Source organism: Lepidochelys kempii, chromosome 12 (assembly GCF_965140265.1).
Source record: "Lepidochelys kempii isolate rLepKem1 chromosome 12, rLepKem1.hap2, whole genome shotgun sequence".
NCBI classification, from domain to species: domain Eukaryota; kingdom Metazoa; phylum Chordata; order Testudines; family Cheloniidae; genus Lepidochelys; species Lepidochelys kempii.
In genome coordinates, this window is record NC_133267.1 from 6,759,995 (window position 1) to 6,787,606 (window position 27,612).

At 46.7% G+C, this 27,612-nt stretch overlaps 1 protein-coding gene across 4 annotated transcripts; it reads right to left on the bottom strand.

Moving 5' to 3' along the window:
* Window positions 1-237: 237 nt before the first annotated feature.
* On the bottom strand, window positions 238-27,570 carry KATNB1 (katanin regulatory subunit B1). 4 transcript variants are annotated; one of them, XM_073307404.1, is made up of 20 exons: window positions 27,051-27,570; window positions 24,701-25,003; window positions 21,654-21,784; window positions 18,201-18,318; window positions 15,511-15,611; window positions 14,830-14,871; window positions 13,003-13,086; window positions 12,023-12,138; window positions 11,437-11,508; window positions 11,034-11,184; window positions 9,907-10,094; window positions 9,643-9,773; window positions 7,190-7,240; window positions 6,906-6,982; window positions 6,165-6,284; window positions 4,430-4,579; window positions 3,891-3,967; window positions 3,335-3,409; window positions 2,211-2,327; window positions 238-1,532 (listed from the first exon to the last, which is right to left on the bottom strand). In XM_073307404.1, exons 2-20 carry the CDS (start codon window positions 24,738-24,740, stop codon window positions 1,400-1,402), a joined length of 1,974 nt encoding a protein of 657 aa, XP_073163505.1. In that variant the 5' UTR covers window positions 24,741-25,003; window positions 27,051-27,570; the 3' UTR covers window positions 238-1,399. The 4 variants fall into 4 exon arrangements, with proteins under 4 accessions (XP_073163505.1, XP_073163503.1, XP_073163501.1 ...); XM_073307402.1 differs by lacking the exon at window positions 27,051-27,570 and adding an exon at window positions 26,401-26,485; XM_073307400.1 differs by lacking the exon at window positions 27,051-27,570 and adding an exon at window positions 26,289-26,361.
* Between the last annotated feature and the right edge of the window lie 42 nt (window positions 27,571-27,612).

The window sequence follows — 27,612 nt, forward strand, 5'->3', positions numbered from 1 at the left end:
AAGATGTCCTGTAAAATCTGAACTAGGCGCTTGCTGGTGCCCTCTCCAAATTCAGGGGCTGCACCTTGGCCGTGACATGCAAACTGACACGGTTCAGCAGCACCCCACAGCAGGAGACGAGACCGCAGTATGGTTCCCACTGTAAACATTAGTAAGCTGAGCCCTGCTTTCACCACAACGTTCCCAGCAGGACAGAGCAGGGCTTTGGGTGTTTAGAGACTCAAACGTTTAACACGATTTTCCAAATAAGTTACAAATTTTTAATAAAATTCATTATAAGTTAGTTTCCTGAACAGCAGGCTCCAGCGTATTAATGGTGGGGAGGGAGCCCTCAGCACAGGAGCCTCCTTCCCTACAGGAAAGAAGCAAGAATGGACAAAGGTTCTGACAGTCATTTATTGAAAAATCTCTAAGAGTCCAATGGGTGTAGCAAGAGGTTGGTCTGTGTCCATCTGCCTCTCACCCGCCCACACACTCCCAGCTCAAAACCCTCCCCAAAGGCAAACACATAGGGCAAGTCCTGGCTAAATTCCATTTACAAACAGATCATGTAGGCCCCATCCCCACCTACTCCTAGTTAGATTTTAACATAACTAAAGCTACGCAGCCAAGAGCCACTAACAGGGATCTTAAGCACCCCCGCTATCAGGCAGACCACAAGACAGCCTCCACTGGAAACAGGGCCTTGAGACGTCAGGTGTGACACCAGCAGGACTAGTGCTGTGAGATGTCCTGACTCAAATCCTCTGAAAAAGTTCCCCAAGGAAGGGGCTAGTCCCAGCCGCCAGTGGAAAAGCACTAGCCATGTCCACGCTCTAGGAAAGGGGCACTCTGCCCAGAACCAGCTCTCCCGCAGTGTTGCACTGGCGATACCCAAGCAGAGGGAAGCTCCTGGAAAAGGGATTCCATCGCTCATCTGACTGTGAAGGGAAAAACGGAGCAGGCCTCCAGGTCCAGACTCAAGTGTTCCAGCTGGTCTGATCCACAGCCTCTCCGTGGCTGGAGTAGTCAGGTAACAAGCGGGCTGACGATGAGTATGGGAGTGGGAGACAGCGGAGTGATGGCTGATTCTGAGCCCCCACCCCAGGGAGGAGGTCTAACAGAGAAAGAGCTGGGTAAAAGTTCTATGAAGAGCTGAACTTAAGTTAGCTCCACATAAGAACCAGAGAAAGGTCTTAGCTCCGCTGCAGTCTTCATCCAGCCAGGCCCCTCCCACATGCAGGACAGACACCTCCAAATCAGGTTTTCAATCCAGCTCCTAAGGCACCAGAGGTGGGGCAGGTAGCCAGCGGGGACTTCGGTTTCCTGCTGTGCTCTGGGGAACAGGGATGGACACGGCATGAGACAGATGGAACTAACTGAACCTGTGTGTTTGCGCGTGTGGAGGTGGAGGCAGCTGTCACTCAAAGACAGCCATGAGGAGGTGAAGCTCACGGAAGGCACTGCCATGGCGGCCACTCAGTCCAGACTTGTTCTTTATGATATTGCTGATATTCTTCAGCTGCTTGTAACACAGTTTGCACTTATGGAGCCTGCAAAGAAAGAAGATGGACAGGGCATGAATCCGCAGCAAGCACTCCCTGGGGTTCCTGGGAATATGTGCTGGGAAGGAGGAAGAACGCCTGCATCTCTGTGGCTCGAAGAGACAGAAATATCAATGGATTTGTGCGAGTAGATGTTTGGAATTCTATCAATGCTATGAGCCAACAGCTCTTTTTCTACTTGTTTCCCCGCCCCGAAGGGAGCCAGTTTGCGATGTAAGGAAGTGCCATTTCAACAGAGCCACTTTTCAAAGAAAAACTGCACTTTAAATGAGGAATCTTGCAAACCCAATTTCAGGCTGAAGCCAGTTGTGGGCGGTCACTTAAGGAATACAGCCTTAAAGGACAGTGGCTGTTTGGTATTCACATGCGCTCCCGGAGCAGTGGGACACTGCGCATGTTGGGGGAAGAAAGTAGTAGCTCAAGTGCCTGAATTTGCTTCTCAGGCATGGTCCTTCATCGCCTAATGCCAGGTGCTACCCATGAAGGGGCAGGAATACCCTGCATAGCTTTGCAGCAACCCCTCTAACTCCATGAGCAAGACTGATGGGGCTGGGAGGGCATCCATCCAGCCTCTAACTGTCCAAAGGAAAAATCAGCGTGATGCCATGACATCAGGAGAGGGCTCGTATGGCAGGAGGCGGCGTGGCAGCGGCTAGGGTGCCTTACCTCTCTTCTCTTGTGATGTCCACCCCAACAGACGGTGGTGCAGCAAGAATATCGGTGATCAGTGGCAGGAATCTCTGGAGAATCAGCTTTAAGGAGGTGCAGCCAGTCTGTACATAACTGACACAAAGACACAGAGGGTCAGATGTCACTTGACTTTCACTCCCATATTTACACCACCTGGCTGAACGTGTCTTACAGCTCACTCACCAACTTAGTATCCTGAGGTTGGTGTCCTCAAACAAACCTCCCCAGCCTGCATAAAAAACCCTCCTGGGGAAGAAGGGCTAATAAGAGGAAGGAGAAAGGAAAGCAGAAGCTGGGCCTAAACAGCAGACAAATACAAACTATGCCCACACTCTCAGAGACTCTGACATTTGACCCCTGCTCAGCAACCTGTTCAAGCACAGAAACGTTCTGCCTCAGAACTCAATCTCCATAAAACCCACTAATACTCATGGTTGAAGAGTAAAAGCCGGAAGTCGTTCCTTGAGGGACATCCTGCATTTCTTTATTGTGCGTCTACGAAGTACACAGGATCTTCAAAATGACCCAGAGGCTGCCTCATGACCAGTTCCCAGGTCCAGGTCCATCTGGAGCAACTTGCTTTCTTGGTTCCCCGCCTACCTATCCAAGAGCTCCTGTTCTGTGACTAAACATTTCAACCAATGTCCTACATGCTCAACTCCAATTCATTCCTTTGACTATCTCCTCTCCCAACCCTAGTTATAAATTCCAGGTGGAGTATTCCAAAAAAACCTTTGGTCCAGTCATTGTTTAAAGCCCAACTATTCTGCCTCAACCTCTTCCCTGGCTCTGCCATAGCTACTTTCAATTCAAAATATCTAGAACAATCTGCTGCTCTCAATGTCCGTCTTGTAGTGGGTAACAACTCCCACCCCAAGCAAACCCTATCCTCCACGTTTCTTGGTTTCCCCTGTGCTCCTCCTGACCTTTGGCCATTGCACCTCTCTCTTCCAGATGATGTATCTATGCAGAACTGTATCCTACATGGTTTTCTGGTATTTTTTTTACTGAGCAGCTGTGTAATACCCAGTGAAACTCATCTAAGAATGCCACAATCCACCTGCTTGTCCCCCAAGGAGGTAGCTTCCTGAACACCTCACCTTTCATATTTGCTTTGAAGGAGCTTCTCTATCTGAGGCAGGATTATAGTACACAGATCCAGTTTCCAGAGAGACCTGAAAAGAAAATAACACACTCCAGGAGAAATGGAGACAAGCCTCAGGGGGCTTTCTGATTCAACACAAATAATGCATTCAGACCCAAAAAACTCAGCCAGTTCAGCCTGAGCTTTGCTGACTGAGTTCACTCACTCCACCTTGTGATGGAAAGTGGCATAATAGCAGCTCTGGTCATTTCTGGTTGGATTCCTGAAGAACTGGCTGAAGTTCTTCTACAAAACTCATTTTCCTGATGAGACATTAACTGCTAACAATGAAGGCACTGCAAGAACTAGTGCCAAAGACCTGATCACTAGTGTTGCAGGCTCAAAGATGTGACTAAAATGCATTTGCTCTTACACTGGTGGCCATATGCTCAATATAGGAGATGAGTGGATGTTAGGATATGTCTAGTCAATATCAGATAAAGCAACCACAGAGCGTAGAAGGTACCTACTGGACACATTCTTACACAGATGCAACAGCTGCAAATACTCACGCCTTCTGGTTGACAATGTTCAGTAGGTCCACTATGACAGAGAGATCATTGATAGCCACAGCAGAGTCCACAGATGTCTGAGACAAGGGGAGAGGAGATATAGAAAAGTTAGTGTGAGGCTTACACTAACAGACCCCATGTAATCATTATGAGAATCACTTTCTAAATACCAGGCACAGGGACATGGTAATAGAGTAGAGAAGAGCATGCTGCCACTAGCCACCCTAACACTTAGCAACACACCCACTGATTCACACAAGGGTCCTTATGTAGGAAACAGAGAAGCTCACAGCTACTCTAGTTCCAATTGCAGCCACACTACAGTTCATTCCACATTTCTTTTGAATCATATAAAAAGAATGAAACAGTACACCAAGGTGCAATGATAGGAACCGATGCTTGGATATCATCTTCCTGTAATCGGGGGTTCAGAGCCAGTTCTGCGCAAGTTGAGATGGCCTGTCCAATTGCTGTCCTACCTCCACCCCACAGAGTAAGTCTGACCTGTCCCTAAACGCCAGTAAATCCCACTTCCTTGCCTTTATGTCACCAGTGCTCCACATCGCTCGCACAGTGTCCAGGTTCTTGTGGCGGCTGGTGAGCACCACACACATAGTCTCATGGCCTTTACGGATCTGGGACATGGCTTCCTCGTCCACTATCTCGCATTGGCTTTGGTTTTTCACAGCCTGAGGTACAGAGAAAACATCAACTGATTGGTGACAGCAGAACAAGATGCTGTGGTCTGAGACTGTGAGAAGTGGATAAAGAGGAGCCTTCCTAGGTCTAATCCTGCTTCCCTTGGCAGTAGGAATATGGGCTATCCGAGAATGAATCTCGGTGTAATTGAGTCTGACCTTTCTGGCAGCATAGGGACATGGTAAAGAATTCATATTCTCCAAGTTTGGACTTTTGTTCTCAGCAAGTTTTAAGCACAAAATGAACACAGCTAGTGAAAACTAGACCTGGGAGAGAAATGGGATTCTTTCTGGTGGAATTTTTCACAAGAAAAAAAGTCTTTATTGACATTTTTCAGCTGGAGAACATTGATTTCCCATAGGAAAGTCCAAAGTGAACATTTTTAATTAAAATTTTTTTATTCTGTTTCATATTCAAATATTTCAGTTTGTTTCTTTCAAACAGAAAAATGTTTGTTTTAATTTTCAGCGTGTTTCTCCCACCCTCTTCCCTGCACTGGAAAAAAAGGAAGAGAAGGTGGTAAACCTATCTTTCATGCCTTTTTACTAATTAACAGTGGGTGGATTCTCCCCTCACCCCTTTGGCTGTTTCCCAACTCCAACTGTTAGAAAACAGTTACAAAATGCTGGAAAGGAGGGGAAAAAAAAAGTTTGTTTTGAGACAAACCCCATTTCCAATAAAAAAATTTCAATCACAACATTTTCAACCAACCTGAGTTAAAAAACCCAACACACACCAAACCACTCTGTGGATTTAATTAGAGGCTTAACTAGACTTCTGTCTAAGCCAAGCTGGAAGCTCCCTTTCATCTGATCATGTTCCTAGTTTGGTATCAGAAGAGTGCCTTGGCTTGGGAAGGACTTTTGCCTTGGGAAATTCTAGGAGCCATCCCTGATTTGGGAGACAAAGGTGAAAGTGAAATAATTTAGAGACAAACTGACACTTGCCGCAATACCTATAAAAAAAACTTGACCGATGTTAGGCAGCTTGTGTGCTGGCTCACTGCCTATCATGCTGACCTGTACTGTCCCACTGTTTCCTTGCGCTCCCGTGTCTCAGGATCCGTCCATTGTCACTTGTCTCCTATTTGGACTGTAAACTCTTTGGGGGCAGGGACTTTTTGTTCTGTGTTTGTACAGCAGCTAGCACCATGGGGTCCTGGGCAATTGCAACCAACCAAGAGCTTGTCAGTAGTTAGGGGTGTGAGGGTCCCTTGACTGATAAGGCGTGAGCAGAGGGAGGGCGAGACCTGTGGTGTTCCTCTGAGGCCACATTCAATGATCTGAAACACAGGCTTATGGAATCTCCCATGGAGCAGTGATTATTTTTCAGTATGAAGAGCCCTATTGCAGGGGTGCCCCACATCCCAGCTCTGTCTCACAGGTTTGTCCCGTGTTCTTTTTTTAGCCGTCTAAGCCAAGGCTGAACATAAGAAAATCCCGCAGTATGTGGTCAGAGATGGCACCAATACAACCTCACAACCGAGCACAACCAATCCAGGCCTACGGCACTGCTACCCCGTACTCCCAAACCACCTGCTTAACTCTCCTGCTTTAGAGCAAGCTAGTTACTTACTGGCAGAAAGTCAGAGGCCTTCAGCCCAATGGGCGCATTCCTGGCTGCAGGAATCACTGATGGCTCTGCTCTGGTCACAGGGGTTGAGGAGGCTATTGGTGGCCTCTGAACCAGGTCAGGCTGCAGGAGAAAGTGAAATAGAAGTTACAGCAGCAATACCCTGCCCCAGGTCTCACACCCTCTCCCTCACCCACTTCCTTCTGGAGCAATCTAAAGTTTGCTGGCATGGCAGGCGGGGGAGGGGGGGAGGGGAGGGGAGAGAGAGAGACAGACACTCTCCGAGGCATGTTGTGAGGCTTAATTAACGATTGTGAAGAGCATGGAGATACTCCACTGAAAGGCATTAGGGCCGCCTGAATGTGAATGGAGAGGCCCCATCCTGTGGGGCTCAGTTAATCTTCAGATACAAAGAAGCCACGGTCTAAGAATCCCGTGAAATCTGACAGCTGTTTCTCTTCAATGCACACTGGGGCTTTGAGGCACCAACAGAGACAAGACTAGAAATCTGGAAACAGAATTAAAAGTAGCAGAGTCAAAATCTGCTTGTAAATGAACCCAAACTGGAGATCTGGCTTCGAGCTCTACACCTGGCCCTGCCCAGATCAGTTTTCCCCCTTTCTGGTCTCCACTCACGTGCACTGGAGGGACTGGCATGATTAGCAACATTCCAGAATCTCCAGTGCTTGGAATTCATTGGGAATGGGGATGTTGAAAGATCCTAATGGCTCACACGGTACATACGTTTTCTTGGTTTGGCAGTGGGGTCTGAATGTCCACGACTTGGCTGGGCTTTGCTGCTTCCTTTATGATGACAGGCTCTGGAGTGAAGGAAGGAAGGGGAGGAGGGAAAAGTCACACTCTATCCCTTTCAGGAGAAGCTTTCAGCAGAGGTTCTATGTAATTCAAGTGTCTGAGTACAAGTCATGTGACTCTCTGGACAAGGAGCATCCTGTTGAAACAGCCACCTGCCCCCCTGATTCCCATCCCACCCTCACCCAGCATTCAGGTGGACAGTCCCAACTCACCATCCTCGGGAGGGGCTGGGAAGGGCTCACTCTTTGGTGGTGGAGTTCGAGCTACAAGAAGGGGGAAAAAAGAAAGCCAAGGCCACAGATTAGCACAGAGCAGCCTTGGGACTGGTGTAACTCACAACAACTAAGCAGATTAGGACAGTTACTGACATCGAAGCCTGGCTTATCTCCTCTAGAGTTTAAATGTTGTTATTGTTGGGTTTCAGCTGAAGGTTTGTAGCCACTGTGGCTGTGAGGAGCAAAACAGACCAATACGTTCCCATAATTCAAAAGGAGCGAAGTGCAGAGTCAGGCAACATGTTCACAAATCAATTAGATTAGTGAAGCAGAAAAACGTATAAAAAGATAAGGGATTATTAATTACACCAGTAAGGAAGTTAATATAACTAACACCACCACCTTAGACAGCTTAGATAATTTTAACCATTTAACCCTCTACATGGTCATAGCTGGGCTTTGGACTAGACACTTAACCACCCACCTTAAATGGGAACCCTTGGAAACTATGGGGTTTGTGCAGTATGGTGCCTACTGCCATAATTCTAAGTGAAAAGAGATATCTAACAATCCAGTGCTCCGTCTTGATCTGACCAGAAAGGCATCCCGCTCAAGATGGAGCGGTTGGCTTCTGGGCCATACCTCTATATTACAAACGAGAGGCTGCAGTTTGCTTCCCCATATGCTAGTTAGATACAGCCTTCTAGTAAGTTGCCAATGTAGCCCTTGGTTCAGAGTTCCGTTTTAAAGAATTTTAAATAGAGGTTTTCTGAACTCCAAATAGTCACAGGCTGTGCCAATTAGCCAAAGATCAGTCCTTCCTCCTGGAGCTGATTATCATAGAATCATAGAATATCAGGGTTGGAAGGGACCTCAGGAGGTCATCTAGTCCAACCCCCTGCTCAAAAGCAGGACCCATACCCAATTAAATCATCCCAGCCAGGGCTTTGTCAAGCCTGACCTTAAAAACTTCTAAGGAAGGAGATTCCACCACCTCGCGAGGCAACGCATTCCAGTGTTTCACCACCCTCCTAGTGAAAAAGTTTTTCCTAATATCCAACCTGAACCTCCCCCACTGCAACTTGAGACCATTACTCCTTGTCCTGTCCTCTTCTACCACTGAGAATAGTCTAGAACCATCCTCTCTGGAACTACCTCTCAGGTAGATGAAAGCAGCTATCAAATCCTCCCTCATTCTTCTCTTCTGCAGACTAAACAATCCCAGTTCCCTCAGCCTCTCCTCATAACTCATGTGTTCCAGACCCCTAATCATTTTTGTTGCCCTTCGCTGCACTCTCTCCAATTTATCCACATCCTTCTTGTAGTGTGGGGCCCAAAACTGGACACAGTACTCCAGATGAGGCCTCACCAATGTCGAATAGAGGGGGACGATCACGTCCCTCGATCTGCTTGCTATGCCCCTACTTATACATCCCAAAATGCCATTGGCCTTCTTGGCAACAAGGGCACACTGCTGACTCATATCCAGCTTCTCGTCCACTATCACCCCTAGGTCCTTTTCCGCAGAACTGCTGCCTAGCCATTCGGTCCCTAGTCTGTAGCTGTGCATTGGGTTCTTCTGTCCTAAGTGCAGGACCCTGCACTTATCCTTATTGAACCTCATCAGATTTCTTTTGGCCCAATCCTCCAATTTGTCTAGGTCCCTCTGTATCCTATCCCTGCCCTCCAGCGTATCTACCACTCCTCCCAATTTAGTATCATCCGCAAATTTGCCGAGAGTGCAATCCACACCATCCTCCAGATCATTTATGAAGATATTGAACAAAACCGGCCCCAGGACTGACCCCTGGGGCACTCCACTTGACACCGGCTGCCAACTAGACATGGAGCCATTGATCACTACCCGTTGAGCCCGACAATCTAGCCAACTTTCTACCCACCTTATGGTGCATTCATCCAGCCCATACTTCCTTAACTTGCTGACAAGAATACTGTGGGAGACCGTGTCAAAAGCTTTGCTAAAGTCAAGATACAATACATCCACTGCTTTCCCTTCATCCACAGAACCAGTAATCTCATCACAGAAGGCGATTAGATTAGTCAGGCATGACCTTCCCTTGGTGAATCCATGCTGACTGTTCCTGATCACTTTCCTCTCATGTAAGTGCTTCAGGATTGATTCTTTGAGGACCTGCTCCATGATTTTTCCAGGGACTGAGGTGAGGCTGACTGGCCTGTAGTTCCCAGGATCCTCCTTCTTCCCTTTTTTAAAGATGGGCACTACATTAGCCTTTTTCCAGTCATCCGGGACTTCCCCCGTTCGCCACGAGTTTTCAAAGATAATGGCCAATGGCTCTGCAATCACAGCCGCCAGTTCCTTTAGCACTCTCGGATGCAACTCATCCGGCCCCATTAATTAATTAATTCTGAAGCCTCCAAACCCTAATCCTTGCTACCACCCGGAAAGCAGAACAGAGTCCGGTACTGACTGATGGAATTCTTGGGCTGGAAGATCTCCTTGTAATCCTCTGGATTCTGGATCTCAGCCTTTGATTCCTTTTCATCCCGGTCATCTTCACTGCTGGGACTGCGCCTCTCGCTCTCTGAGTTGTGCTTCACTCTGCCAATAAGAGAGTCCCAGTCAGGAGCAGACTGGCAGGGTATGTTAGAGAGAAAGAGCACTAAGTTCTCCGCTCCTTCCAATAAAGCATTTGGAATTGTGAAGCACACACCCGCATCAGATTCTTCCTTACCTTTGGGGCTTGCTACAGGTAGTTGATGGCCTGTCATAGATGCGTCGAAGGGAGGACCCTGTGGGGGTGGGCTGAGCCAGAGGCCTATCATCTTTGATCGGTCCATGAAGACCAGAACCAGACTTTGTGACTCTGCTGAGGTCCACAACGAACGAGGAGACTGTACTCTGCGAGACGGAAACCCCTATCTGCCAAGAGCAAGAGTAAGGCAAGTTGTTAGGAGTCCAGTATAATGTTAGCCCCTCTAAGCTGAGGTCCCATGGGCTGGACTTAGGGTTTCTTCTCCTTTAAATCAGTTACATAACTTGTTTTGAATGGCTTCTCTGTGGTGTTATCCCAAAATAGTGACCAGAAGGGCCTTTAGCAACTGGGAGCGTAAGCAAGGTATGGAAGAATCTACCAGGGAAAGTTACTGAGAATGTGTCAAAGGACATTAACTAACAGATCAGACATTGGTTAAAGCAAGCAGAAAAAGGGCACTATGAGCGTATGCCAAACAGCTGCACTAGTGAAAAAGAGAAGCAGCTTGGCAGAGGGGCTCGTGAATGAGAGTGGAACTTAGGAAACCTAGATCCAACCCATGGCTCTGACAATACTTCACTAAGACTTAAAGCTTGTCATGTCACCTCACCTTCTTATTCTCGCCCTACCTGTTAGATGGGATAGAAAGGCCACTACTGCTAAGGGTTTTCTTCATGATAGTTGTCTGCATACAGTCGTGCTCTTGGCACTGGGGCTCAAACCTTTCTAGCTAGTATTCTCCATTGGGCCACATGCTCGTGGTATCAAATAGCCAAGCTCCAGGGTGCAAAAGGGACTAGAGCCCCAACTACCACCCATTTGTTCCTCAGGAAGCCAGACAGACGTGGAGCGGGGTAAGAGGGAGCAGCACGTGGAACTACACAAGCAATGATCCAAGGAGAAAACGATGCTGCCCCATGTTTATCCGTCATTCTGAGACCTGCTGAGGAGCATGGTACCAGCATTAAGACTGACCATGGCCAACTATGAGCTGTGACAGCCTAACACGGCCAGTCTGTAGAAGTCAGAGGCCCAGTAAGCAGCCCAGGGAATATTTATTTGGTATTTCTCAGACTCTTCTCTCCAATTCATGAAGGGGAACTCACCAGCTGGTTGTTGCAGATAGATAAGTCAGCCACTTTTCCCCAGGTCACCAAGACCACATCAAAGCAGCGCTCAGGCTCCCAGCCATACACACGTAGTGAATCCTGGTAGCCGCTATACAAGCAGCAGCCATCTGGGTTGAAAAGAACACACCTGGAAAAGGAAAGAGACCAAGATTTATCCAAGACTTTACTAACTCAGATAGTCTTTGAAGGAGACCAGGGCTGAACATCCTACTTCACCAGAACACCAGGGACAAGTGCCATAAGTGTTCTAGAGCTTCAACTTCAGCAGCATGAACTTTCCTTAGCAAAGTGTCCCATTAATGAGAACTCGGCCTTTTAACCAGGCCGAACCCATATGCTAGGTCGCTACCGAACTCACTATGGTACAACTATAATGTACCTGACAGGAGTGGCCTCTTCTTCAATGCAGCTCACCACTTGAAACTTCTCCAAGTCCCAGAATCTGACTGTCCTGTAAGCACAAAGAATGAAAGGAAAGAATAGCTGTAATTCTAGAAAGCCAGAGACCCAGACCGTTATAATAGTATGTAACAGTATTTTCTACTGCAGTTTATTGCTGTGTGCTAATGATGACCCCCCCAACAGTAGGTAATAACGCTAAAGCAGAATTTGGATCCAGCCACAGATGCAAAAGGAGATGCTTATTGGCTCCATAGGTATCTAGCACTGACCCAAAGCCATGGATGACTCAGTGGGGACAGGCTGCCTGCTGTGGCTGCATTAGTGTTCGACTCAAGTCTAGCTCGTTGATTCCTAGTGTGACAGAAGTTGCGACTAGATTTTGGGAGAACATGGTAGGATCTGCATGGAATCATACCACATTTGCAATCTGCAGTGCAACTGTCCAGCTCCTCCAGTGGTGGGAATGTCTCGCCCCCTACATGAACAGCAATGCTCCCAGGAGGGTGGAGACCAATACAGGAGCAGATGAATAAACATCTTGCTTTTTCTTTCCCTGCATGTACCTGTCAGCGCTGCCGGAGGCCAAGAGGTATTCATTGGGATGAAATTCAACAACGTTTACTGGGCCTGTATGTCCTGTAAACTCGAACATTATCTTCCCAGCCGCCAGATCCCACAGCTGGAAGAAGGAAAGAACAGTCAGGCTTGAGAGAGGATGTGTCTACCCTGGATTGTTCTCCACTGGAAATCTGCTAGCTAGCCCACAAGCCTGCCTCTGGCAGGTAATGACCAGGGCCACGAGAGTTCTAATCAGACTGAGGGTTATTTCCAGTTTTGTTTTTATTTGGAGATTTGTCAAAGAACCTCTATCATTGTTGAAGACTGGCAAGAATATACAGTGGCACTAGAGGGGGTTTCAGTAGCTAAAAGAAGAGGTTTTTTAAGTCATGATGTGCTATATATTATTTTACCTGTAGGGTTTAACTTTTCACATCATCTGGTCTTCACTTATAAATCTTGGGTGCAATGACTGACCTGCTCATCTGAACGGAGGTTGAAAATGAAGCCAGCTTCTTGCCCAGAGCCCTCCATACCACAGCAGAAGAAATTGAAGAGTTGCTGCTAGAACAGATACTTTGCTGAATTCTCTCTGCATTCGGCAAGTTGTGTCCCTGACAGCTCTTTGGAAAGTGCACATGCTTAACCATCCAACTGGCTGAGCTTTCATTTTCAGCCTCAGGTTCACCTCACCTGGCAGTCAATGTACCCTCAACCTTTAGAGGCAGGACACTCTTGTATGTTGGACAGTAAGGAATTATATTTCACTTAGCCACATCTCATTTCTGGCTGTTTTGCACTGTTGGACAATGGTCCCTGCTCAGAGACTTACCCTATGAAGCTAAGGGGCTCGCATCACTGCGAAGTGAGCTGGAGTAGGTGGGGTAGAGAACTGGCAACACAAATTAAAGAACAGTACCCCTGCCCTTCCACATGCCACAAGGAGGAACGGCTCTTGCCACACTCTTGATAATGAATATCATACCTTTACAGTGTGATCATCTGCAGCGGATGCTAACCACTTCCCATCAGGACTAAATCGGAGACACCTAACTGCTTGTGTGTGACCCTAAAAAAATACAACCACATACAGCTTGCAATGGGTTTGCACCTTCATTGTGCCCTTAGGAGGAAATCCTAGTTTCCTCTTTCCATTTTATTCTGTGCTTGTAACAAAATGAAATCAAGTAATGTTTATTACAGTTTGAAAGATTCCATAGTATGGTGGCAAAGCTCACATGGAAGGTCCCTGTGTGATGTTATCTAATTAGAATACGACCATACAAATCATTGTTGCTACATCTGTTATATAACTGCAACGAAACTTATACAAAGTGTGACGCATGGCCAGAAAGGGTTAAGCATCCTGAAGGATAAATGACCCAGATGCAACCTTTAGGGACATGTTAGAAAAGTATGCGAATGGTAATTATGGCCATCCCATGTTAGATAGGCTAGAACTTTGAAACACAACCTGTATTGTTAGAGAACTGGAGGTGATACTAATTGTATGTGTGTACTTATATCCTGTCAGATGTTAGCCAGATAAACAGACAGTTCCTGTCTATCACTATAGCTATTGATTCAGAGATTAAAAGGACATCTTAACATTAAAATGAACTATAAACATAGTAATATCACTGTATTCATCTCTCTTTGAAATGTATAGTGAATCACCTGCCAATGGTGGAAAAAACAGGCAATTGCCTTATGTTAATCCATATAGCTAATTACCGGAGATGCTTAGGAAATAGATCTATTTCAAAGTATCCACGATTGCCTATTGTTTGCCTAAGGACTCTGAGCTGTCAAGGAAGACCTGGAACTGTATAAGAATGCCTAGGGTCCTAAAACTTTTTATCTCAGATCTGCTTGATGCTTCATGCAGGGGCAGCTTAAGCCAAAAGGCTGAGATCTCCAGTCCTAACCTGGACTCCCCCTGCATATGGATATTGGACTATAACCTATGAACTAATTCTGAAAGAACTCTTTGCATCTACAAAACTCACCATCTCTACTATGAATCTGATCACAGAACTGTACTCATGTCTGTATGTATACTGATCTTTTAACCAATACTCTCTCTTTTTTTTTTAAATAAATTTTAGTTTAGTTCATAAAAATTGCCTGTAGTGTGTATTTGGGTAAGATCTGGAGTATTCATTAACCTGGGAGGTAATGTGTCCAATCCTTTGGGATTAGTAGAACTTTCTTATATGATGAATAAGATTTTCAGTAATCCTCATCATATTTGACTTGGGTGTCTGGGTGGAGGCCTAAGGCTGGGTGGCTTTAAGGGAACTGTGTTATTGGCTTTTGGGTAACCAGTAAGGTATTACAGAAGCTGTTTTGTGCTGGTTTGATAAATGTAAGTATTGGAATATCCACCAGCTTTGGGGATTGTTTGCCCCATTCTTTGCAGTTCACTCTAATTGAGTAACTCCAGTGTAGCTCCTTGGGACCCCAGTCACACCCTGCAGAACACGAACAATTCATGTCTCCAGCACAAGGGCAATGCATCACTCCACTGCACACTCACTCATGGGATGCTCTGTAAGCACCATTGTCACTGACAACACATAGTACATTTACTCTTATGTTAACCATTTCTTGCAGCCTCTCTATCCAATCAGGCTCTGTACAAGTGGTCAGGCCATTCATTTTCATTGCATGGACTTCACAGGTCACATCACTCCAATTTCCAATACCAAGGGATTAATAAATTAATTCTAGGTGATCCCATCTCGATTCCTGCGTAAGTCAGAGAGAATCTCCTCTCCCCTCCCCCAAATGATAGTGAAGCACACCTTACCTTGTACCGGAAGACACAGCCTTTTCTTCTTACATCCCAGAGCTACAGGAAAGAGCAACAAAAAACATGCTTAGAACCACAGTTATGAAGGACCCTGAAAGTCATAACAGAATGACAGGTCTCCCTACTACAGAGCCCATAAGTACTGTAGAATAGCTATGGGACAGGTGCCCAGCAGCTAAAGGGGCTGCTAAAACACAAGCCCATGCAAAGTATATTTCTTTACCCCTCCCTCCCCCTGCCCATGTAGGAATGGCCTGGAGTCAAGTTGTAACTTGAAGTGTTCAGAAGAGAGACGGCTGGCAAGACATTTCATACCATGAAAGCTAAATTCTTAGGGCCAAATGCAGACCTGCTATAAGCAGGTGTAGCTCCATTGATTTCAATGTAATCACACTTGCTTACACCAGATTTAATTTGGCATCTAACACCAAGAGGCTTGAGAAATAAACCATAAACCCTAAGAGATGAACCAGACTCCTATTATTAGGATAAATTTCAGCTATAAGAATACAAGCAGGAATTTCACAAGCATCTATGAACACACCTCCTTACACACATGCAACTGATACTTTACAAACCTCCAACAGGACAATCTTTTTTGCTGTCAAAACAATCATGGTACTCTGATACATATGCACAGGGGATGAAGAGGGTACTTCCAGAAAAGACTGGCCTTACCTTGATGTTAGTGTCCAGGGACCCCGAAGCCACAAAGCTTCCAAAAGGATGGAAATCAAGGCTGCAGATATTTGCCTTGTGACCCATTAATGTACGAAGAACTGGAAAGAAAGTAGCAGCACAGAGAGGGAGGAAAAACCCTATTAGTCAGTGCTAATTTTCCCCACAGACAATCCACAATTCCAGCCATGCTGCCACTTACCATTAAATACACACGGATATTGTATACTGGCCAGTCTGTGCACAGCTTATTCATCTATGTACTGTGACAGATATGGTATTTTTCTGCAATATCTTTTGGAGACCTTACTGAATCAAGTTTAAGGATGTCTGGGGTGCATCATATTAAATAAATGGTTGATGTATTACTGCGGGCTGGGACTGCACGTAATCTCTATCTAGGTGGGACATGGAATGTGAACCCTAGGAAGTGTTATGAACTTCAGAGGACTATACCGGGGTGGCAAAACTTACTGGCCCTCTGAGTCACATACAACAATCTTCAGACGTTCGAGAACTGGGGTGCACCTGCCAGGGCTCGGGGCTTCTGCCCCACGGTGGCTGCAGCCCCAAGCCCCAGCAGGCCCGCCCTGTGGCAGCTGAAGCCCCGAGCCCCGGCAGGTGATGTTTGGAGGGGGACATGTGGAGTCATGTGCTCCCCCCCATTTTTGCCAGGATTTCCTGACCCCACTCAGTCACATAGTGCTGCCGGTCCCCCTCCCTGCACAGCAGCTGCTGCAGCTGTCAAGCTGGGAGCTGTGGCTGTGGGGAGCAGCAGCAGCAGGGAGAGTCACTACTTTTGCTACTGCCTCTTCCCGTGGAACTAAAGCAGCAGCCCCTCCAGGCAGCTCCCCGCTGTTTGCTACTGCTTCGCCACAAGGAGCTTACACGTGGGATCTGCAGGGAGGGGATGCGTGACTCAGGCTGTTGGGGGGCAAACCTTTAAATTCTGCCCCCCCACTCTCAGCAGGCACCAGTCGTCTCTAGCAGAAGCCCCTAGCCCCATCACAGAGCAGAAGCCCCAAGCTCCCTCTCCCACTTTGGTAGGCAGAGAATGAGGGGGCGTGAGAGGCTCAGTGAGACACACGTTAACTGTAAAAGAGCAGAATGTAGTTCGCAAGCTGTAGTTTGGCCACCCTTGGACTGTACTAAATGATGTGCCAGACAAGAATGGACTTTTGGGACAAACCGTTTGCCTGTGGAGTCGAATACAAATTCCCCATCTCTGTTTATACAAACACCCAGCCTTTTGAAGTGGTGCCCTGAGGAGGGGACCATTGTCTGCTGATTATCCCTTCCAGGAGTCTCAAGATCAAAGGCTCAAGCTGTATAAAGGAAGGACTGATTTATTCACAGGTGTGCTAGTTTTGAACTAAGGATGTTTAAACACAGAACCACCCCTTGGTGGGCTTTGAAGGACTTACTCCTCCCAGAGCCCTTGCTGGAGTTGGGGGTGATGTCTGGCACCTATTAGCATGTGTGTAGGTTCTTTTCTTGTTTTTAATACGTTTTCTCTAATGCTTTCATCTTAAGAATAAATGTGCTGGTCTAGAAAGGGCTGATAACTTATAACAGCTAGTAATTAGAGCTGTTCATAGCCTTCGGCAAAATAGCAAAACAGTAACATTCTGGTTTGCTGGGCATATCACAGTATAGGCAGGGAACTGTACAGCCTGGAAAAACCCCAGTCAGAAGGGGAGAAACACATGGGTCTTTGCCCAAGAGAAGTGACAGCTGAGGAGCTGGGAGCCTAGAGTGGGCTCCATGGTCCACCAAGGGCAGAGGAATGCAGGTGCAGTTCCTCTGAATTCTGACATGTACATCATTTCATAGAAATGCTTTTCAGTCGACTTCCGCTAAACAAAGAAACTGCACTAAATGGACTGTTCCAGGGACCCTGCTTTACATGGTAATGCAGTTAGCAAACATTAATGCAAGCCACAAGAAGATACATAGGGGGGAAACAGGAAAAATGTATTTCTTGGCTGAGACGTTTAAGTGACACTTCAATGGCTATTATATTAACTTTCAGAGTAACAGCCGTGTTAGTCTGTATTCACAAAAAGAAAAGGAGTACTTGTGGCACCTTAGAGACTAACCAATTTATTTGAGCATAAGCTTTCGTGAGCTATAGCTATGCTCAAATAAATTGGTTAGTCTCTAAGGTGCCACAAGTACTCCTTTTCTTTTTATATTAACTTTGTATCTATAAAATGCGCCCTCAATTGACTAGACTCAAGAGCATGACTTCCACCATCAACGCTCTAATAATGCACCATGTTTCATCTACTGCAGATTCCTGGCAGGTGTCCTACAATGATGACTTGCACATGAACATGACAGAAATGCACAGGCCAAATTCCTAAACATCCAGCCTCTTAAGTCAGGCTCAACATGAGACTATGTACATTCACACAAACCCCATGTGTACATTTATAACTGTTCAAATGTATACGTGCATTATGCAGCTTCAGTAGAACACTCCAAAGCATTCTAACAATACTGGTTTTGAGCTGAAGGAAACACTATCAGTCGATAAGGGCCTATCCAGATTTTTGACCTTCCTAGTCAGGACCTCTCCAGGTCAATGGGGATATGTGGTATAGGGATTTCCCAAAAGTTTGTACCACCCTGCTGTGCTCACACACTGCTGACTTAAATGGAAGACACAAAGGAGAATGGAAACCTACTTTTGGCAGCTTCCAGATCCCATACTCGAATGGATCCTGATTGGGATCCTGCAACAATGAGCTCTTCATTTGTATTGATCCTCACACTCTCCACTGGTGTGGTATGGCCTGTCAAACTCTGCAAGGAAAGTCAACAGTAGTAGTCAGCAGACTGGAGGTGCAACTCTGAAAAGTCCTATGCGGGCACATGGTATTATCCTGTAACTGGTTTGGCATGCTGTTTTGCAACAGGCAGGACCTCCTTACCGCACAGCCAATTTGGCTGGTCCTCCCTCCTGGCAGCTCTCAGTGTGGTATAACATTCTAAGATGCATTGCCTCCCTCAGCCCCTGCCAAGTACGGCTGGTGTCACTCTGCGCGCATATCCCCCGAGCACTGTATCTCTTGCTGAGGCACTATGAGATAGTTGCCCAGATTTTCTCAGAACGTGCCGACACAAACACGGGTAGTCAAGCAGTAGGTGTGGATGTACAAATTAGGTCAGCACATGCATATGCAGTGAAAAATATGCTGTATAGACACAACTACACCAGGTTTGTTGTAAATGAGTCAGATGACTGTCATACAAAACCACAGCTGTCCTTACAGCATAAGCAGGACTATCTGAAAGCCTTCTCACAAGCAAAGAAGTACACGTTACTAGCCAGCGTTGGCTGCCCACCAACAGTGCTACAATAGTACTGCAGCATTAGCTTGATGCAACAGCTACTGCCATGTACACAGTGCCTTTCATTCTCAAGGATCTCAAAATGCTTCTAACTTGACTGTATAGATACTGTGCAATAAGTAACCATTTAGTTAAAATGCCCGTGCCATAAAACACGTAACACAAAAATAAGGAGTTGTTCCAATAATCAAATTAATATGTGCATAATAATTAGTTAATATGTGCTGTTATAGGTATTTTAGTACCATTAAGCGATGCTTATTATTCCAAATCCAAACTCTTCCTTTATTTGTCCTTAGAATGGCTCCCTTGAAAAATTCAATCCAGCTCTCTCCACCCTTCACATTTATTAAGGTAACACCAGGGAGTGACAAGTTAAAACCCACCTGGATCTTTCTGCAGTTTTTGCTTGGGATTGCTTTTCTATAATATTGCAACTGTTAACGTTTTGTGTGCAACAGAGAACTCGGACTCAAATCAGGGGTCACAAAGCTGTAAGTCACTTGCCTCCCCTCTCCCCAAGGGTACTGGGGGTCCTAGAAAATCAAGTACTAAAGGTGAACTTCAAAGCAAACAAAAATCCCATTGAGAACATCTCTATACACCATAAAGCAGTAAAATCACAGCGATTCCCCTGCCCCCATCAAATAAAACCCGTCTTTTGTTTTGTTTTTAAAAACAACAAAAACACTAGAAATACTAGGTCCTGACTTCTCTCTCTTCCCTGGAAAACCCAGGCAAATGTGCAGAAGCCTGGATGGTGACATCACAACAGTCCAAATCTAGTGCTGCAGTTCTCTCTGCCCTCAATTGGGGGGGGGCGGTGAAGAGATGCTGAATCTTATGCCCCTGCTGACTAAACTGAAACCAGTGCCCTGGTTTCACACTGCTCTGACATCACCATGCAGATCCTCCAGAGACATTGCAAAAGCCTATGGGAAGGAAACAGCACTGCCAATAAGGGATAGAGATTTCTTGTATCTACTTAGTCCTCTTCACATTTCCTGAAAGATGCCAGTTCAAACGAATGGGTGTTTGTGTGTGTGAAATGAAGTGAAAACTTCCTCCTTCTATCTTTCTCAACTCAACTCTCCTACCACACCAAGTGTCCCCTACATCCAAATCAAACATCAAACCAGGATGCAGCACAGATAAATGCTAGCTGCCTTTATAATTGGCATGTGCTCAAGATCATTTCACATTATTGTGGTAGCTTTACTCTTATTATAGTGCATTTGAACATGCTGCACACAGCTTCTCCCTGCCCAGCTTATGGCCAAATCAGCACAATATCCTGACACAGTTTTATGCAGAGGCAAATAAAACATGCAGCCGTAGATATGATGCAACTGAGAGTGCATCCTGGCCTAGGATGTGCCCCAATTCCAGGGTACAAATCTCACCACCCTGAATATTAATCTGTAAAACAAGCCTATCCTAAAACTAAGCCTTTAATAGTTTGCAACCCTGTAATAGTTGCATGCTGCAAACAACAGCAAGCCCAATATGTATTGTCTGAGCAAATGCTAGGACGGATGTTAAAGGTAGCCAGACATGCTGGATTGCCCTTGTTTTGAAAGACAGTTCCTGTCAGTTACTAACTAGGATTTTGTTCCTTCTTCACTGGAAACAAGACTCTGGTCACCCTGCACTCAGTAGCACTGATGTGCTATGAGCTAATGATATCTTTTCCCCCAACCCCACAGCCACAACTCAGCTGCTCTACAGAGAGAGGTGATGTCTGCCCTCTCACTGAACACGAGACACAAAACCAAGAACTGTGCAGGGGCAGGAGGGCTGCTCTCTCCAAACCCCCCATGTCATGAAGATCTTCAAGTATTCAGTGGGAGACTCCATTACCTGCCCTGGCCTGTCTTCAGTGGGAGGACGAGGAAGGAACCAGTGCAAATGTACCTTTTAAAACCTTTTTGAGTCAAGCCAGTGCTAGACTGGGGGAAGAGAGAGAAGATGGGGTAAAGGAGATGAAGTGGAAAATCAAGAGGAAGGAGAAAAGAAGAGTGACAGATGGAGAGGAACAATAAAATAGGTAACATTTTGGAGAGAAGTCTGGAGGAGGAGGGGACAAGCGTAAAGAAGAAAAGGTGAGTAAAGGAAAAAGAAGAAATGCCTACAATGGAGAGGGATGAAAGAATTAAGAATTACAAGTTTAATTTGGGGGTGAATGAGAAAACTATGGGGACACAGAAAGAGGGTATCTTATTGCCTGCCCCACATATTCAGCTAACTGTGAACTCCTCCTAAACATTTCTCCTGTTCCTACCACCTCACTGAACGGATATCACTTACTAGAGTGATTTACCTCTGCTCCCCACACAGCTGGTGATCTCCCCAGTATGAATTATGAATCAAGATACTAGGGTAATAGAAAAATGTACACATTGAAGAAATTAATAATTTCCATTTTTTTTAAATGTCACTCATTTTAGACCCTTGTCATCTTTGAAGGCCACTGTCACACAGTTGGGCCTTAGCAGGGCATGGGAAGAGAGGTATAGCTGGTTCAGAGTCATGTGAACTGAAGGGACAAAGCCACTTTCAAACTGTGCGCGGCTGCTGGATAACATCAGTCCACCAAAGCTACCTTACTGTGTTTGTGTCCCAATATAGCTTTGTGAGCACTCCAAAGCAGACGAGAGGGGTTGGTAAAACCTAGCTGGAGGATTTATGACATTGCCAGACTCTCTCTGGCTCTAACTATGCAGACCAATTGCCTCCTCCCACAACCTACCCACAAGCAAATAAAAAAAAAACCAGCCAACTCTTACTATGATGCAGTTGGGCTTGTTAACAGACCATATATTGACCCGACAGTCCTCTCCGCCAGTTGCCAGCAGCCGACCTGAACTTTTGCCCAGAACCAGCGAGGACACGTTGCTGCTGTGAGCTGTGATCTCTTCTGCACAAGACAAAGCAAACAAACAGTCACAACAAGTATTTGTACGATACACAATTCCTCTCCTGAAAGACTAGTAATCCACTGGGAAAGACTTCCCAGTTTTCACTGCGCAAACTGCAGTAACCTAGAGTTCCGATAAGAAGCCCCGCTACTTACTTATCTTGTTTGCAGCAGCCCCTCTTGGCCCTATCTGCTATGCTTGGTGATATATGCCAATCAACCTTCATCATCCCACTCTAGTCTCAGTGTGGTTCACAGTGACTATCTTATCTTACTAATAGTGACTCAGTAGCTTTTAAAAGGAGAATTTGCTTGGTTCCAGCACACTCCTTACGGAAGCTAGTTCATCATCTGTACCTGTGTGAACTCTCCTGGCCAGATGAAGGGTCTCAGAAGTTGGCATGGTACAAAGCAGTTACTGATCATTTAGAGAAAGGCTCCCTAATATTGTTCTGGACAGTAGCAGAAGTTCACACTGTCCTATCTGAGCCAAACTTGCAGGTTTGCAGTCACACGTGCTACCTTGCCGAGAAATTAAGACTCGGCACCTGGGATGGGCGGAGCTCCCTTCTACTTGAATTTTGGCAGAGCCTTTGCCTATATTCTCAGCATGTAACGTAGGTGAAGCAGAGCAATACAGTTAGTTTGGGGGCAGTGACAAAAGATGTCCCTATTGGAGGGATGGACATAGATATGCTTTAGAGGGGATGAATAAGGAAGTAGAATTAAAAAGGTGTTTGTTTTGTTTTTTTTTAAAGTAGCTTTTCATAAAGGCTGGGGGAGAAGATAGCCCCAGGACCCCGGTGGACTCTGGAGACGTCCCACTATAAACGGCCAGATCTGCATTTGTTTTACATTAAAGGGCACTTTAAAATGCACCCAAATTGTTAAGTTTTTGCCAAATGCATTTACCAATTCTTTAATATCACAGCTAAAAAGTTCTTGTCTTTTAAAGGCAGCTAGATTTGTTTATGAAATGGTTACGAAACATTTGTAAAAATGCTAGCTAATAACCAATCCAGCCTTTGTTCTGATAATTGGGTGTGAAGCAGCTCACTTTTAATAAGTGACACTAATATTCCAAGACTTCAGAGGGCAGGAACAATTGCATACTCTTTGATCTGATGATCTCAAAGCACATTACAGAAAGCGAAACCACGTAACTTTCACATTAGCTAGAGAAACATCTTTCATGTTTCAGTTGTAATTAGGTTATTAATTAAATGAGAAAGGGACATTTGCTGAGGATGTACTTGCAGTTTAATGAAAGACCAATATTCTACTAAATGACAATACTAAACCAGAGCATGTGTCAACACATGAAATTCAAAGGCACATACAATACTAGTTACATAAATCCTCCTTTGGTATTAAGGGACGAATAGTGACTATTTAAGATTGGGTGGTGCAAGTACTGAATGTTGTTGTGAAATGTGAACATTTGCATAGCCTCCCTTTATCTTTTATTAATAATTTTTTACAATTTTTAAGAGTCATTGCTGAAGCATTCAACCCCCTGAATAAATGCCAGATGATAATTTTATGCCAACATTCAAAAACTGGTAGCAGAACCCTCTCTCTCTGAAGTGCTGATTTCCCTAAGCCCACAAACCCTTTCATAAAATGCTCTCTCATTAGCTACTACACATTGGCTCAGCAACCTTTAAGGCCCTAATTATCCTGGCTACACCTCTTTCCTAGCACTTGAATGATTACTACTCTGAAGGCAGAGCTAAAATGAAGTAGGAAATAGTGATAGTAAAGATCAACAGCACGGGCACGGCTGCCGAATGAAATGGGATGGAGATTTGAAACGGACCAAGTGCTGTCTTTTCCAGTAATCTGTGAACTTCAGCGGGGGTGGGGTGTTGGGGGGCGGTGGTGGTGATGGGGAGAGTAAGAAAAACATTTTTTCTGATTGTGAAACTATGAATAGAAGAACCAACTGATGCCAGGTATATAGTGCTATACAGCCTTTGATCGTATACACCAGTTAACTCTATTAATACAGTTCTATTAAACATACAGCAACCCAGATAGGCAACATTCTCACTAATACAGTTCTGGGCCTCAAATACTCAGCCTGGAATGCACATTTGTGGATAATCAACTACTTCCTACTTGTTCTATTGATCTTCTGACATCTCACAAAAAATTTGCAACATCTACAGGAGAAGCATTTTTCTGTGTTTCTCTTTTTGACATTTAGGAGCTGCTTTGCCACTCTTTTTCTTTGGAGAAAAGATCAATTAAAAACAGACGTTTACTCCCTCTCGTGAACCTTTTATGGTGAAGCCAGAGACATAAAGACCTTGTAATAATCCCAGCACCCTTCCTGCAGCGATCCAAGAACCTACTGTACCTATAGCGATGGTAGAGGCAGCAACAGAGAGCAATCCAAAAAGAATATTGACATTAAACAAGTGGAACACTCCAAGGCAGGCTTGGCTTTATTAGCGTTCCAACCTGTTCACCAGCTGTTCTTATATTATATTAGAGAATTAGCAGGTTGTTACAGACCTGAAATTTAGAGAAAAAGAGAGATTTAATATCCAAAAAAACCTCAGACAACAGGAATTGAAGACAGAAAGGAGGATGCCCTATCATCATCGTTGCAAATCCCAAAGGAACGTATCCCCTAGACCGATCTCTAGCTATGTCCTTAAGTCACTCTGGCTGGATGTTCAGAGGATGCCCTATGCCCTTCCACAATTCTCTCTCTGCCCTCCATCCACAAACAGACCCCTGAATTTTAAAAGAGTGCTCTATTGTCACATTAGAAAGGGAGTGGGTAGTTCCCTGGGGAAATTTCATTCATACCACAAAATAGAACAAGAGGCCTCTCTCTTCCCCTTCCCCCTTTTTCAAATAGAGAAATCTAATGAAGGACAAGAGAACACTATGAAAGACACTCACGCAGCTTCCAAGCTGTCTTGGTGGCAACAGAAGTTGCCATTTCCTTATTCAGTTCTTTTCTGATGGCCACTGAAAAAGTGCCCCCTTTCCTCCCAACAAAGGTTCGCTTTGCTGAATTGTGTGGGGCTCAACCCCCCAAGCCTCAGTTTCTGCTGTTTGATCTGTTCAGACACATTTAGGCTAATGCAATTCCTTTCAAAATTCTTATTCTATTGTATCCAGAACAGTGGCCAGTTTCCTTCAATCGATAGGCCAGATCTTGAGTTCTGACTTAGTCTTGATCCATATCACTGAGCTGTATGCCTGGAGAAGAGGAAAAAAAGAAAGAATCTTAACGTTTATGGCATTGTCCTGTGATACCACTCAGTCAGTACAGCAGGTGCAAAGTTCAGTGTATAGTTGTAATATTCATCTATTTATTCTGCTTGTAACAGCACCTAGCACAACAGAGTCCTGGTTAATGACTAGGGCTCCTAGGTGCTATGGCAATACAAATAATGAATATTTATTTAATTATTATTTGTGAGGAAGGTCATCAAATCCTGTTCTTCTAGTGTAAGCTAAAGAGTATGGACTGGTTGCCTATATGACCACTTCCCATCTCCCAGCTTTCAACAACAAAAGCAAAACAAGGCTCAATTCAATAAGATTATCACAGGGCTAATCAGGGGTTATTAATACACTAATTATTACAATTAAAATAACTAGAATAGTTCAATGGCTAGGTCCTGAAGATGTTTACAAGTCAGCGTAACTAGCACAAGGGAAGAAGCTTACTAGGCAACCACTTATCTTAATAGGTCACCCAAAAGTTTCCCCAGACCTACTGAATCAAGTTCTACTCCACCTTTATGAGGAAGCCACTGCTGTAAAGCCAGTGAGTTTTAAACCCTTGAGCTGTCACTCAGGCTCCGTACAGAAACTGAATGAAGGTGGCAGCTTTTCCTGGCCATTGCTAACATACGATCCGTGCGGCAGAGCCGCATCCCCACACGAGTATCTACCCCCTGCCCACCCCTCTCTGGCGAGACTCATAGGCGAGCAGCTTCATAAGACGCCCCGCAGCCACGCGATCCAGGGCGCCCGGGAGTGCGGCTCAGCTCCCCCCCCCCCCCCCGCGCCGGCCCCTCCACGCCAGCAGCCCCCACGCCCGGCACGGGGGGAGGAGCCACCTTTACAGCTTCCCCCAATAGCTCCGCGCCGAGGGGTCCCACAGCCGAGCCCCCCCCCCGCCGGCCGCGGGAACCGGCACGTGAACACATTCCAGCCCCAACAGCTCCCCGGCAGCCCACCCGGGGGAGGCGTCCCCGCCCGGCGGCCTGGGGGAGGGGCGAAGGAGGGTCCCCGCCCCCACACCGGGCCCCCGGCCGGGGGAGGGGAGAAGGAGGGACCCCCCCCGCCCAGCACGCTCTGGGCCCCCGCCCCCATGAGTGGCACCAAGGCCCGAATCAGAACCGCGCCCCACCCCTCACCGTGGGGCCTGCGAGCCGGGGGGGGGAGGGGAATTAGACCCTCTCAGCGCCCCCCCCCCCCCCGCCGCAGCCGGCATGCGGGGGACGGACCCGACTCCATGCCCGCCCCCTCCTACCTGCAGCGGCTCCGAGCTCCGCTCCGCCTTCCAGCCCGGACCCCCCACCTGCTCCCATCCCCCACCCTGATTGGCCCCTGCCTGACAACCGGCCCTCACCCTCACAACAAACCTCGGGCCTGGCCCCGCCCCCACGCGGCCTTCGCCGAATCGCACGCGCCGCCTGCATCCGGGCCCACCCGCTCCGCGGCAGTCCCGCCAATCAGAGCAGCCCATTATCCCCGCCGTTCTTCGGCCGCCCAGCCGCCGCCGCTGCTGAGGTTTCTCGCCCCGCCTCTCCAGGCACACTGACCAATCACCGAACACGAAGTGGGGTCAAAGCCCGCCCGCACGGATGAGCTCTACCAATGACAGATCGGTTGGTCGCCTTAGCAACCGCGGAATTCCTGGCCACTCCCAGCGGGTCTTGCTGGCTGAGCCCCTACTAGGTAACCAATAGAGAAGGAGAGAGAGAGAGAGCGCCCCCGTGGGATGGTGTAGCCGTGTCGCCGCCATATTGGCTTCGGGCAGGCATATTGGCTTCGGACATGGCTTCTCCTGACTGTTCCGAGGGGAGGGCCCTGAGCGCCGGTGACCCGCCCGTGCCCGGCCATTGCCCCTCCCCCCGGGGCGAGGCTGGCGTCACGGCCCCTGCCGCGATCCGGAGGCTGCCCCTGGGGCTACTGGCGCGGAGGTGGGGTCGTTGAGAGCCCGGGGCAGAGCTGGGCTGGCAGCGTGAGGCGGCGAATAAGAAATGAGAATAATAAGAAATGAGGCACAAACCGTTGCGGTGAGGGTGATGCAACCTCTGGGGCAAACCACCGGCGGAGGTCGCGGGCTCTCCGTCTCCTCGTGTCTGCGCAGCCGGCCTGGGTGCCGGAGACAAGGGACTGGGCTCAGGACGGGGGCAACTGGGTGAAATTTAATGGTCTGTTATATACAGGCAGTCAGACTGGATGATTTACTGGCCCTTTCTGGCCTTAAAATCTATCAAGAATAAGATTATGGTTACATCTTGGGGAAATATTCCGTAGCAAGAGAAAATGGCCACGTTTCAATGACCTGTCCTGTCCCAGTGCATCTGCGAACAGCCCCCTAATAATGCTACGGTGTTTGTGGTGGGCAGCAGCCCAGGAACCGCTGGGCCATCTGTTCTCTGGCCTAAGCTGTGTGCTTCAGAGCAAGGAGTAAATCCCCTCTCCCCTTCCAGGTTTCAGGGTGACAGCCGTGTTAGTCTGTATTTGCAAAAAGAAAAGGAGTGCTTGGGGCACCTTAGAGACTAACCCATTTATTGGAGCATAGGCTTTGAGCTTATTATGCTCAAATAAATGGGTTAGTCTCTAAG

What these genes read in the sequence shown, in the direction of transcription:
- KATNB1 (XM_073307404.1), bottom strand. Translation starts at nt 24,740, where the DNA reads ATGGCAACTTCTGTTGCCACCAAGACAGCTTGGAAGCTGC. An exon ending in CAAGACAGCTTGGAAGCTGC is followed by an intron (nt 21,785 to 24,700) that starts GTGAGTGTCTTT and finishes TGTCTTGTGCAG; the next exon opens with AAGAGATCACAGCTCACAGC. An exon ending in AGGCCTCTGACTTTCTGCCA is followed by an intron (nt 4,580 to 6,164) that starts GTAAGTAACTAG and finishes TCTGTACCTCAG; the next exon opens with GCTGTGAAAAACCAAAGCCA.